We start from the raw sequence: 13,628 nt of genomic DNA, 5'->3' as shown, positions 1-13,628 counted from the left end.
CCTCCCCCGCCACAACACAACACAGCGGCGTGTGCCTGGCCCCCTGAAACACGTGCGCGTGTGCGCGGCCCCTTACAACACATGCGGTTGTGCCCACCCCCTCTCCCCCGCCACAACACAACACAACACAGCGGGGTGTGCCTGGCCCCCTGAAACACGTGCGCGTGTGCGAGCCTCCCATAGGTACTAGCCGTCAACCTCAACTCAAGCGCCCTGTGGTGGTGTCCGGAAAACACGGGTGTCCAGCACATGGGGCAGGCTCTATGCTCCCGCCCTCTCTACCCACGACGCCAGAAATCGCCAGTCTCCGTATTAGCCCATTTGATTCACCTTAGAAGTTACAGGCACACACTGGGATTGCAAGGTGCCCTGGATAACCGACAACCCCATACCCACACCGCGCATCGGCGGTGGTACCAGGTGATAACGCTGGGCTCCGCATCTCTCTACAGATCCCCGTACGTGGCCGCTGTGCAGGAGTAAGCCCCGCAGGCTGTAGGGACCATGAACCCACAGACCTGGGCTATCTGCACACCAGATCGTTCCTAGAAAAGGCGAACATGGGGTTTCCATTAAGACTAGCTGGCCGGGCCCCCTCGCGCATGCTGTCCGGCGTCCGCAGTCATCTGTGCGATTTGTCTTTGGTAGCAGGCCGGAGGTCTTTGTTCTTCAGCCCCCGGGAAGCGGGCTCCCGTCACGTGGGGACCCGCCGCATCCCGGGCAGAGAGGACCTGTGCGGACCTGGGTTGCAAACGCAGGCTGAACGTGGGGAATCCGCTAGCCGCCGCCGCCGCCGCCGCCACCAGGGGCGGAGGCAGAGGGTGGAGCGGGGCGCGCCGGGCTGCGCCGACGACCATCGCTGTTTTGGACAACCCTTTGCTAATTACTAATTAAAGTTATGTCAGGCAGAGAAACCCGGGTGGCCAGTGTGCGTGCGCTCCAATGAAAAACTCAGGCCTGGAAACTGCGCTGCCGCCGGGCCCAGTTCTGGCGTCCGGAGGCGGCAAGCAGGGTGGGGCAACTGTCCAGATTCCGCACGCTCCGTGGCGGGGGAAGGAGGGGAAGGTAATTACTGGTGCTGGGGACGCCTGGCGAGGCTACGGAGGGCGGGGCTCTGGGCGAGTGGGGCTCAGGGATTGGACTGACGGACCGCGGGACCTGGGAATGTGGGTCGGGCGCTGGCTGACTCAGGGGGCGGGTGCAGGGCGGAGTGGTTTAGCTCTGGGAGGAGCGGGGTAGGCCCGGGGGCGGGCACAGGGGAGGGGCGCGAGGCGGGCCTCGGGGCGGGCTGCGGGGCCGGGCGGAGCTGAACCCGTAGGGAGGCTGAGCCCGGGCCAGCGCGCCCGCCCTTTGTCCCCCAGCCGCGCCGCTGCAGGGACTGAGCCAGCGCCCTGTCCGCGAGCGCCTGGAGGTGACGCCCGGGCGCGGGGATGCCCGAGCCTTCCGCGGGCCCCGCGGCTCCTCCTGCCCAGTGCGGGGCCCCGCCGCGGACCATGGACGTGAGCATGAAGAAGTTCACTGTACGCAGATTCTTCTCGGTCTATCTCCGCAAGAAGTCACGCTCCAAGAGCTCCAGTTTGAGCCGACTGGAGGTATGTCACCCTGTCGTGCGCGCAGGTCTGGGGCAGTGAGGGCGCTGCAGGCCCGGAGGGAACCCTCCAGAGGGTCCCGGGTCAGCGAGTTAGGAAAGTTGCGTGAAGGTTTGGCCAGGTGTCCTCGGATTTAGCCACAAGCGACTCCAAGGTTCTAGTTTTGCCTTGGGAATGGTGGAACCGGCCCTCGGGGCCCCAGCAGGAACTAGACTCCAGTTAACAATGGTGTTAAATGCCACTGCAGGCCAGGAATGTGGGGGACTGTCCTGCTCGCCCTCTCTGTGCGGGTGTGAGCCGGGGCTGCCTTGAGGGTGATGCGTGGGGTGATTGGAGCATCGTCTCCGAGGGCTGGGTGCCTCGTCCTCTCCACGGACGAGCGTGGTGGAAGCCATGCAAGCCTGCCGGATCTGGGAGACAGCGGTGGAATTGACAAGCACTGAACGCAGCACTTGGCTGAGACCAGTCTGATCCGTGTTCCGTAGTAGGTGCCTGATGCAATATCGCTGCAGCTTGGAGCTGGAGGCAGATTTGTTCGAAACCCTTAGGACCCTGAGGGTCATGTCCTCTCCTCGCGCCTCTCATCTGACCATCTCCCGGGTGTCCAAAGTCCAGGTGGACATTCTTTATGGTGTCTTGTTTTATTCCAACAACCAGATCTAGTCTCCATGCCCGTGTGCATGTGACATTGTTGGATGTATACATGGCAAAACGGTGGAACAAGTAAAAGGTTACAACCAGATGGAGAAGATGAGGCGACCTAGAGATTAGTGTGGACCCTGTCCTTGCCTGTCCCACCCCGGGGACCTAGCATGCACCTGGAGTGTTGGTTTGCTTGTTTCTAATGTAGGCAGATCAGTTAGGACAATGTTACATTTATCACCTTAGTTCCTTTGTCTCCGCTACCATGTGTGGGACACTGGGGTGGACTGGGAAACAATTAAGAGACCCTTAAGCAGAGGTCAGGGGTACACACAAAGGCAGCAGGGAATTGCTTGTGTCAAAGTTTCTGTTACAGTGTCACAGATTCAGAATCTGAAAGTAGCAATAGGTCCTGGGTGGCTGGTTTTTGAGGGGAAAACACATGTTTCACACACACATTTATCAACAGTCAGTGGCGGAGGGCTTACTTTAAACCTAACCCTGACAGAAATCAAATCCATGTTCATTGGGGCAAATAATTGTCCTGGGATAGTAGCAGGAATTCAGAATGGCATTTACCTTTTTACAAAATAAGCTTTGGTTTCCCATTTTATCCCAACGCCAAGTGTATTAGACCGCTCCAGCCTCCTCTGTTTGCTTACCATCCTATCCAACACACGTGTGAGCACGCTACAGGTGTGCTATTCCCAAAGGGAGCACTGGAAGTCGGGCTGGGCCTGGTGTGGTTTGGGACTCACACTAACCTTGTGCATTCATTTCTGTTGTTGGGGTTCCTCAAAAAAACCTGGGAGATAGTGGTCGTGGGAGAACATGGGGAGACAAAGTTTGCTTAGGGACAGGGGCCATCCATTGCATGAGGTTTTGTCCATGTGAATATTAGAATTCTAAAAGACACAGATCATGAAGCCATCAAATATGCAGAAGGTGAAACTGACTAGAAAGACATGCCTGCCCATAAGTCCTGTAATTAACCAGCACTCAGAATGTGCTGGTCATTGCTAGGTAGAGAGGTCCAATACTCAGAGTGCTGTGTCCTTCACAGACATTCATCAGGAGCAGGGCTTCTGAAAATCCAGGTAGATGTGATGTTCCATCCTCATTCTATTGCTGGCAGGAAAGCCAGGCAACACTAAGGGTCTTGCTGAAGGCAGCTAATTTATTCCACAAGTTTGTCAGGCCCAGTTGTTGTTGGTTTTGGGTTCTGTGGGGTAAGCTCCAACTCACGGCTACCCTACACTCAACAGAAGGAACACCGCCCCATCCTGTGCCTTCCTCACAACCATTACTGTGCTTGAGCGCATTGTTGCAGCCACTGTGTCCATTTGTGTCATTGAGGACCTTCTCTTTTTGTCTGACCCTCTGCGTGAAGTCTCTCACCAGAGATTGCTCCCTCCTGATGACAGGTCCAAAGTAAGAGAGACAAAGTCTCCCCGTCCTCACTTCTAAGGAGCTGTACTTTCTCCAAGACAGATTTGTTCATTCTTCGAGCAGCCCATGGTATCGTCAATATTTTTTGCCAACATAATCTGAATGCATCTACTCGTCTTCTGGAGTCCTGGTGCGGCGCTGCCGGGTAATGGCTGGACTGCAAGGTTGATTGGAACCAAAGGTTGGTGGTTCAAGGGCACCAGCCACTCCTTGGAAACCCTTTTTAGGGTCACTATGAGTCGGAACCAACTCACCGGTCGTTAGCAACTCATCTTTTGCTTCCTTTCTTATTGCCCAGTTTTCACATGAATTTGAGGGCATTGAAAAGATCAAGAGCCAAGTTCACCGCAATCTTCAAAGTGACATCTTCACTTTTTAAGATTTTAAAAAGGTCTTTTGCCACACGTTTGCCCAATGCAAATAGTTCATTTGAATTCTTGCTGCCTCCATGGGCATTGAGTTTTTATCCAAAAGAAAGAAATCTTTGATAGCTTCAATTTCTGAGAATTTATCCTGATGGTGTTGTTTATCAGTCCAGTTAAGATTTTTATTGGGGTCTTGCAGACCCCCCCAAACACACAAGACATTGAGGTCTTCATAGTGCTTCTGTTTAGTGGGAGAAATGATGAGTGCTCAATTCAGGAAGTCCCATCTTCCTGCCCAGCTGTCGTCCTGCATGTTCCCAGAGGAGCTGGTCTATTCAGTCATACCTCTGTGACCAATTCTAGACCAGGATGCACTAGCCGAAGTCAGGTGCAGCGCGGTGCGGGAGGTCTCCACGTGGCTGTTTGCGGTTGGGACACAGAACATACAAAGTACTTGATCCAGATGTATATTTTCTCTGGGTGAATGAACAAGATAACTCACCTTAGAAAAAAATACGTGGTGATTTTCATCATTTCTGTGACATTTGCATTTTGAAATATACACAGAGACTTAGAACTTTGACTTTTGCAAGCCAAAATCCAGTGGTATAAACTCAAAAGTAGTCTTAATGGTGTTCAGTTTAAAAGAATATCTCGATTAAAGAGGCTTTTGGAGAGATACTCTCATGCTTGTCTTTAAAAATAACCTTACAAAGAACACATGGCATTTGTTAATGCTAACCAACCAGAAACCATGGTGCTAAATCAAATTTGGAAGCAATTTATGAATTTCAGCTCATGTGACATGCATTTGAGTACTTCTGTGATATATCTCAACATCACAGCAACTGAGATGCCAGGTACCTTATTAAAGAGAACTAGGTGTCTGACACGCACCTCCGTGGGCATGACTTAGGCTGAGAGCCCAGCGCCTGTAGGACCCTCACCCCAAAAGACTGGGATTCCAGAGTACCGATGTTATCTAAGAACTGCAGCCCACAGCTGAAAGGCACTTTGGGACCCATTTCATAGATAAGGAATAGAGGCACAGGGGAGTGAGGTGGCTTGCCTAACCCTTGTTCCCTCAGGAAGTTCTCCATGTCAGAACATGTACAGCCCCCAAATGATTGGGACTGCTTAGGGTAGTGTGGGTACAGGAGGTGATTGGGTCATGGGGCAGATGAAGAATGGAATTGGGTGATTGTTGTCCTTTTAATAAAGGAATTTACTCGATGTGGTATTTTGGAAAGGGCTCCACAACCTAAAATGATTACAGAGAATCTTTTTCTGAAAATGAATTTGGACTTTGGATCAGATGCACCAGTATTGAACTGTGAGTTCCACCTCTCCCAGCCTGAAAGGGTTAATGTGAGGAGTAATATGTCCCGGTGCGGTGCTGTAGGATAAGCACTGGGCAACTAACTGCAAAGTCGGAGCTTCAAACCTACCAGCTGCTCCTCGGAACCCCCGTGAGGCTGAAGTGACTTAATGGCGCTTAACCACAACATACGTCATCAAAGTCTAACATGATGATAGATTGTTGTTGTTAAGTGCCATCGAGTAGGTTCCAAACCATAGTGAGCTGCTATTCACAAGCTCCGTGGTTCAAATCCATTAGGTGGGAGAAAGATGAGGCTGTCTGTTCCCATAAAAATGTACAGTCTCAGAAACCCTAGGGAGTAACCTTACAGGGGAGCCATGAGCTGAAATTGATGCATCGCAGTGGGTTTGGTGTTGGTATATGTCACTCAGGAGGGACCAATTCCTGGAGCAGAACATCAGGAGGGTCAGCAAAAAAGAAGAAAATGCCCAACGAGATGGATGGGCACCGTGGCAGCAGCAGTGGGCTCAAACGTAACACAGATTGTGCGGTTGGCGCAGGACTGGGCAGTGTTTCCTTCTGTTGTACATCGAGTCGCTGTGAGTTGTCGCCAACTTGAGTGCACCTGGCAGTACCCACTGTAAAGGCTCAAGGTGGAGTCCGGATGAGCAATTTGCTCCTTTAGTGATTATTAGTTATTAACGTTAATAAAAATATTTCCTGTTGGTCAGCGGTGTCTGGACCAGAGATCATCCCTATGCCTTGATGAGGTGAGGTGGGGGGTCAATGGGTTAAGCTACAGACTCACTACCCGGTAGGTAAGGAGCTGAGAGGAAGGTGGACCAGAGATCAGTTCTCCCAACCCAAGTCTGGGATTGTTTCCTTTGATAGGACTGACCCGGTTTGCTGAGGCGGAGTGACCATCATGCGCTGGGTTATCAGGGTTCTTCCTCCTTATGGGAAATGTCTAACCTGAGCCAAGGACAGTTGTCTTTTCCCACTGGGTTACCCCATCGTGGCCGCCTGAGTTAGGCAGACTCAAAGCTTCCCATCCCCAGCCTCGAACCTCCCACTTAACAACAAGAGCAAGATAAAGATGTTGCATGCCACCCCCGTGGAAAGCTCCCTTCCGTGGGACCAGGGTGGTTCATCACATCAGCTCTCGTGATGGGGGTCATCATGCAGCTGCTACACCACTCAGAGTCTTGGCCCAGTCAAACTGACATATTGAAGGGGGTGCACAAATCAACCCAGACAAACCATCGCGTGGAAGAAGTTTACTTTATTTACTCAGTTGTTCATACACTCTGGTTTTCGGAGTCTTGCATATGTTTGGGGTTTTCTTTTGTTGTTATTTGTGTAGCACATACCATGGACCTTGAACTCAGAAATTAGGGTATAAATACATGCTTACTGCTCTCAGGAAACTCAACATCTAGAGAGACAAACCCCATTACCCTGGTGTTGGCTGCTAATCGGGTCAGCTCCGACTCACAGCAGCCCATGCACAACAGAACGAAACCCAGTCCGGTTCTGCACCAACCTCACAATGTTGTTCTGTTTGAGCCCATTGCTGCTGCCACTGTGTCAGTCCATCTCATTTGGGGTCATCCTCTTTTTCGCTGACCGTCCACTCTATCTACCAAGCATGATGATGTAGTGCCCAGGTCTTGTGAAATCCTTATCACTGGATCCAGATGGTGTTGGTGTAGCATTGGCTTTCTGTCCCCATGATCACAGCTAGTCAAAGTTTATCTGTGTGTACACATGGACATGTTTTACGAGCATGCCGTCCCCCAAAGGTGGGAGTCCCGACGTGGTGAAAATGTTTAACCCCTCAGCTGCTAACTCAGACTGGCTGTTCAGTGCACCCAGAAGTGCCTCGGTAGAAAGAGCCACAATCAACCATTGAAATCCTGTGAAGCACATTTCTACTCTGACATACAGGGGGCGCCATGAGTCAGAGGCAAGTCAAAGGCAACTGGGTTTTTTTAAAGGGTCACATGGTCTCCTAATAAGGTAAACATCACAGGACTCAGTGAGCAAATTTGGCTGCAGTTGTGGAAAATAACGGGCTTCCTGGAAAGGTAAACATTCCGGCTTATTCTTGGTTCTTGTTCCAAATCTTAGCCATCTTTTAGGGCAGAGTAGAGCTGACTCAGAGGGTGTCTGAGACTATAAGTCTTTATGGAAACAGACTGTTCATCTTTCTCCTGAGGAATGGCTGGTGGGTTTGAACCACCCACCTTTTGGTTCTCAGCACAGCACTCAATCTACAGTGTCACCAGGGTTCATCAGTCAATAGTTTGCATCATCGAGTCAGTTCTGACTCATGGTAACCTGTATAGGGGGCAAAAGCCTCATCTTTCTCCCATGGAGCCCCTGGAGGGCTTGAACCTGAGACTTGAGGTTCACAGTCCAGTGCTTACCATATGGAACCACATGACTCACTAGTCCTTACTTGTCCAGACTTGATTTGCTTGGCTGGTAATTTTGGTTGGTAAGTGCCGTCGAGTTGCTTTCAACCCATAGTGACCCAGTACAGGGTCTCCAAGGAGGAGCTGGTGGGTTTGAACCGCCAACCTTGTGGTTAGCAATCCAGTGCTAAGCCTACCGCACCACACCAGGACTCCAAATACCTAGGAACAAATCTGTTGTTGTTAAATGCTGTTGTGCCAAGCCTGACTCATAGCTACTCTGTATAGGATTTCCGAGGAGCAGTTGGTTGGTTTGAACCGCCGACTTTATGGTTAGTAGTCATGTGTTTATCCTACAGCACCATACCAGGAGTCTTCATCTGCTTTGTTATTGTTGTTGTTAAGTGCCGTGGAGTCGGTTCTAGCTCATAACAGCCCTGTGTTTCCAGGAAGCCACTGGTAGGTTTGAACTGCCGACCTTGTGGTTCAGACCGACTTTGTGCTTCAGTGCTTTACCCTACAGTGCCACACCAGGGCTCCCCTAATTTGCTTATGTATGCGTTAAACTTGATGATCATGTTTCTGTGATGATCATGTTTCTGTGATATGCCTTATCTTAGCAATTTCATTGTATTACTTTTCTTCTCACATCCAGAAAAATTCCCCAAAGTCTTACTCCTTGTTTAGAAAGACGAGTAAAGACAACCCCAGCTCTCGAGGTCCCTTCCCTACCCCCTTCATAGACCAGGTACCGTCTCCCGCCCCACACGCCACACCTCACTGCCGTATGTCTTCCGTACCCCCAAAGCAGAGGGTGAGGACACCACGTGGAATAAAATCTGAAATATCTGTTCACATGTGTGACTTCCTGATTTCCCCAGATCTCACTCAGTATCTGGATGCTGGGAGAACGTTTTCCTTAACTGTGGAGGTTGGGAAATGAGGAGGAGGGAGACGTGAGAACTCTGCAAGACAGTGACTAGGACCACTGGTCAGAAGCCAGGGAGGTGGGGGCCGAGCCGCTGTTTCTATGACTGGGGCTTTCTGGACGGTTTGGGGACCGAGTCACTCCCAGCGTGAAGTAAGAGGAGCTGAGGACGAGCCTGTCACCCACCTGGAGAAATAACTCTGCATGTTTGGCACCAAGGATCATGCTGTTGTGGTTAAGTGCCCTCAAATTGGTCCGATTCCTGGTGATCCTGTGTAGGATTCCGAGGAGCAGCTAGTGGGTTTGAACTGCTAACCTTTTGGTTAACAGCCCAGTGCTGACCCTATGGCATCACACCTGGTCTCCAGTGCTTAACTGTCATTGTTGAGTGCTGCCTAGCCAGTTCAGACTCATAGCAACCCTGTGTAGGTTTTCCGAGGAGCAGCTGGTGGGTTTGAACCGACAACCTTGTGTTTCAAACAGACCTTTCAGTCCAGTGCTCCTAGTGACCATGAAATAAGTACAGCTAGTCCTGGTGTAGCACTGTAGGGTCAGTATTGGACTTCTAACCGTAAAGTTGGCAGTTCAAACCCACCAGCTGCTCCTCGGAAACCCTACACAATGTCGCTATGAATTGGAAGCAACTCAGTGGCACTTACAACAACAAATAGTCTAACTCTAGAGGCCATTTCTAGAATGTTCTGATGTTATTTCCAATTCCAAAACAACAACTTTGCCGTCGAATCAGTTCCTACTCCCGAGGCCCCTAGAGGACAACAGATCTGCTCCTCAGACGTCCTGAGACGCTCTCTACAGGACCTGCAGTCGCAGCTATCTTCCAACGAGCAGCTGGTGGGTTCTAACCACCAACTTCTCAGTTAGCAGCCAAGCACTTAGCACTGCGCCACTGGGCACCTTCCATTTCTGGTTACACTGGGTTCGTTTTATGGTGTTTCCCCCTCCCCCAGCATTATGCATTTGAGGATACATTTTTGCTAGTTGAAAGCTATTAAATTAAACTCAAGTAAGTAAAAAATGATCAACAAATTGCCCGTTAATCGGATCAAGAGAGTGGATCAGGCACAGGTACGCGAGTATAGACCACTGCTGTTGGAATCTATTTGCAGCTGTGTCCGAACGTTCCTGCAGACTGAGACGGAACCGTGTAATTGTGGTGCGGCTACACTTCACGGTTAGGAACCCACACACCAGGCTATGTCAGATAAGTGTGTCCAAAATCCACACACCAAGACTTAGGATGGAGTGGCCACTACCAAGGGTGTCGTGTCTGTCCACAACAGTTTACACAAGGTGCCTTGAGATGCAGAATGCAGGGTGTCTAACCAGAGAACTGTGTTTGATTTCAGCAAATACCCAAGCTATTGGCCTCTCTCCAGGACCCCTGGTTTGCAAAGGCTGCCCTGGCCCTGAGATGCTGTCCCCTGCTCTCGGGGAGGCCCCTGCCACTGTAGAGGCCCAGCTCCTGTGCCCGGCCCCTCACCTCCCTCCCACCTGGCTGCCTTGCCAGGGCCCTGAGTCCTCTGAGCTCCCTCAGCTCCAGCTGCAAGGTTGGTGGTGGTGGCTCTGGACTCGGCTCTGCCTCCGGGTGACCTTACGCACCACACAGCGGCTGGTCCAGGCCCTGGGCCACCTGTGATGGGGGTTGGTTTGAGTCTCTTGTGCCTGTGATGGTAACCCGTCCTCAGTTTACACGGATGTCCTTCTCTGGCGACTTGTCTTTCCCGGCGACGTGCACACAGTAAGCCAGTGTATGCTGGTTCCCCTCACTAAGCTGCTAAAGTATTTCCTCCACAACGGATTTGTTTGTTCTTCTGACACTGACAACCCACGATACATTCGGTTTCGCCAACACCACAGGTGGAATGCATCCGTTCATCAGGCGGCTTTTGCGTGTAGGACGAGGTCATTGAAAAGACTGTGGATCAGGCACACCTTTGTCACCAAAATGGCTTTTGCGCGTCCACTAAGCCGTGTCCACAGCACGTTCACTCAGTGAGGCCCAGCTCTTAACTTCTGTTGTTGCTTCCCTGGATACTGACTGCTGACCCACGTAGAGTGAACTGGCTGACACCTTCGATTTCGTCATCTGTCATCACACCTTGTGTAAGTTCAGTCATGAGGATCCTCATTCTCTTCACCTTCAGGCGTAATCCACGCTGAAGGCTCGAGTCTTTGGTCCGTTCTGGGAATAATGATGTCGTAACAGTTATCCTCTGGTTAGTGAACGCTTGAAAACACACTTTGTCAGGGAAGAGTTTGCACCTGCTGTTCTATGGTGTTGCACAAAACCAACTTTGTTTGGACCACGTGAAGACTTTTGCATTGTTGAAGTTATCACATGTCGTCAACTCAGTTTTGACTTTGGCGACCCTAAACAGAATTTGCGAGGCTGTAACTCTCCACAGAAGCAGCTCTGGTAGCATAGTGGTTACAAATCTGGCTGTAAACCGCAAGGTCAGCAGTTCGAAACTACCAGCTGCTCCATGGGAGAAAGATGAGGCTTTCTGCTCCCATAAAGATCTACCGCCTCGGAAAGCCTGTTCAGGGTCGCTATGGGTCGGAACCGACTCGACAGCACTTAACGACAACAACTCTTCAAGGAAGCAGAAAACAGCATCTCTCTCACATGGAGCGGCTGCTGGGCCCGAACCACCAAAACCTCATGGTTCATAGTCCAGTGCTTATCCTAGAGAGCCACCAGCACTCAGGAATGGGCATCACATTATGGAAAAGGGAAAAGATCCTCCCTCGCCTACAGGCCTCCTCTCTCAGTCCTCTATGGAATGCATAGCTATTTCAGATTTGCAGGAAAGCCGACTTCCCTCAGGTTGTAACTTTGTAGAGTGATGGTTTCATCTATGTTGTTGTAACTGGGAACATGATTCATGGAAATAGCTGCTCCAAGGCATGTCAAACAGACCTCGCACTTCTGGGGGTTCCCTTGTGTCTGGGCTTACTCAGGATGGCTGAGGCTGGGGCATGGGAAGAGGGGCGAGGAACTGGTAGGAATGACTTGGCTTCTGAGAGAAAAGCCTTATTTTTCTTTTGGCTGTTCTGTCTCCTCTGTGGTGTTGGAGGAGAATACTGGAAGCTCTGTGGACTGCCAGAAGAACAGACAAATCAGACTTGGAAGAAGTGCAGCCAGAATGTTCCTTACAATTGTGGAGACTTCGGATATATCAAGAAGGACCAGTTCCTGGAGAAGGACATTATGTTTGGTAAAGTGGAGGGTCAGCGAGAAAGAGAAGACCCCCACCGAGATGGATTGGCACAATCGCAGCGTAGCAATGATTGTGAGGGTCGCCCAGGACTGGGCAGTAGTGTTTCGTTCGGTTGTGCACAAGGTCACTCTGAGTCAGATCCAACTCGATGGTAACAACAACATATTATACTAAGAAGAATTGGAGACCATGGGTTTAAGCTATTGGCCAGCACGTTGCTTCCTGTTGCCAGATAAAAGATTAGGGTACCACTGAAATTGACAGGCTAGGAAAACTAAGCTACACACCGTGCAGTGACTTGTATGCTGGATTTTCGGGTGGACATCAGCCAACATGCTGGCCTGCAGGCTGGGTTGGGAGGTATTTGTGCAATCAAAGGATACGTGTTAACACCCTATGTAAGGAGCTCTGGTAGCGTGGTGGTTACGAATCGGGCTGCTAACCTCACAGTCAGCAGTTCAAAACTACCAGCTGTTCCACGGGAGAAAGATGAGACTTTCTGCTCCTGTAAAGATTTACAGCCTCGGAAAACCTGTACAGGGTCACTATGAGTCGGAACCGACTCCATGGCACACAACAACAGCAACACCCGGTGTAGCCAAGGATCCCAGCCCACCACGTTGACCTCCCCCTTCCCGGGGCCAACTACACAGCCTGGTTTACACAGAAAGGACTTCCGTTACTGATGGTCCTGGCCGTTTGAGTTCCTCTCATGGCTCTCAACTTTAACACTTTTGGTAAAGGTTCTAGAACTAAGATCAGATGTAGTATTAATTTCCAAATACAGTTAACGTTAAAAGTATAATGTGGGCAACCTTTCAGGATTGTTGTTGTTAGGTGCCATGGGGTCATTCCAAGTCAGGAACCCCGTGTACAACGGAATGAAACTCTGCCTGGCCCCACGCCATCCTCACATTGTTCCGTTCCAACCACTGTGGCAGCCACTGTATCAGGTCGTCTCATTGGGGGTCTTCCTCCTTTTCACTGACCCTCCAGTCTTCCAAGCAGGCTGTCCTTCTCCTAGAAATGGTCCCTCCTGATGACATGGTCAAAGGACAAACTCTTAACATCCTCACTTCTAAGGAACATTCTGTCTTTCTAAAGGTTGTGAAGTGTTATCGAGTTGGTTCTGACTCATGTTGACCCTATATGGGGTTTCCAAGGAGCAGCTGGTGGGTTTGAACTGCTGACCTTGTGATTAGTGGTACAGTGTGTATCCTACAGTACCACACCAGGACTCCAAACCTACAAAAAAAAGTTCTTTGTAGGTGGGTAGACAAGGGGAAGTTCTTGAGCATGAGTCTGTATGGGAGAAGAAACAAGATAGGTTGGAAAGATAGAGCCTAGAGTTACCATCAGATCCAGCAGCTCCCCCTGCGGGACCCAAATGAAACCTGTACACCTGTGTTCCTGGCAGCTCAGGTGACCCAAGCCAGGTGTCCATCAGTAGATGAATGGATAAACACAGTGTGGTCCCTGCATACAACAAGGTGTTACTCTTCCAGGAAGAGAAGTAATTTCTGAAATTACAGCACACATGAACATTGTGCTGAACAGAATGAGACACACCCAAGGACAAATGTTGTATGATCCCACCTAATGTGGACTGTTGAGGATAGGTGTGTGTGTGGTGACAAAGGCTTATCTGTGGTTTCCAGGAGGTCAGGGGAAGACA

The 13,628-nt window shown here is 50.5% G+C and overlaps 1 protein-coding gene across 3 annotated transcripts in view; it reads left to right on the top strand.

Moving 5' to 3' along the window:
- RPS6KA2 (ribosomal protein S6 kinase, 90kDa, polypeptide 2) overlaps positions 1–13,628 on the top strand; it is a 331,396-nt gene that overhangs the window by 188,350 nt on the left and 129,418 nt on the right. The window contains exon 1 of one of the 3 annotated variants that reach the window (XM_006871179.1): positions 1,494–1,592. The exons of the other annotated variants lie outside the window; for them this stretch is intronic. Coding sequence (XP_006871241.1) covers positions 1,494–1,592 — 99 coding nt within the window. Of the gene's footprint in view, positions 1–1,493; positions 1,593–13,628 lie in introns of those variants that run through there. 3 annotated transcript variants of the gene reach the window in all.

The sequence above is a fragment of the Chrysochloris asiatica genome, unplaced genomic scaffold (assembly GCF_000296735.1).
Source record: "Chrysochloris asiatica unplaced genomic scaffold, ChrAsi1.0 scaffold00162, whole genome shotgun sequence".
Taxonomy (NCBI): domain Eukaryota; kingdom Metazoa; phylum Chordata; class Mammalia; order Afrosoricida; family Chrysochloridae; genus Chrysochloris; species Chrysochloris asiatica.
Note: the sequence above shows the minus strand (reverse complement) of the source record. Positions and strands in the feature narration are given on the sequence as shown.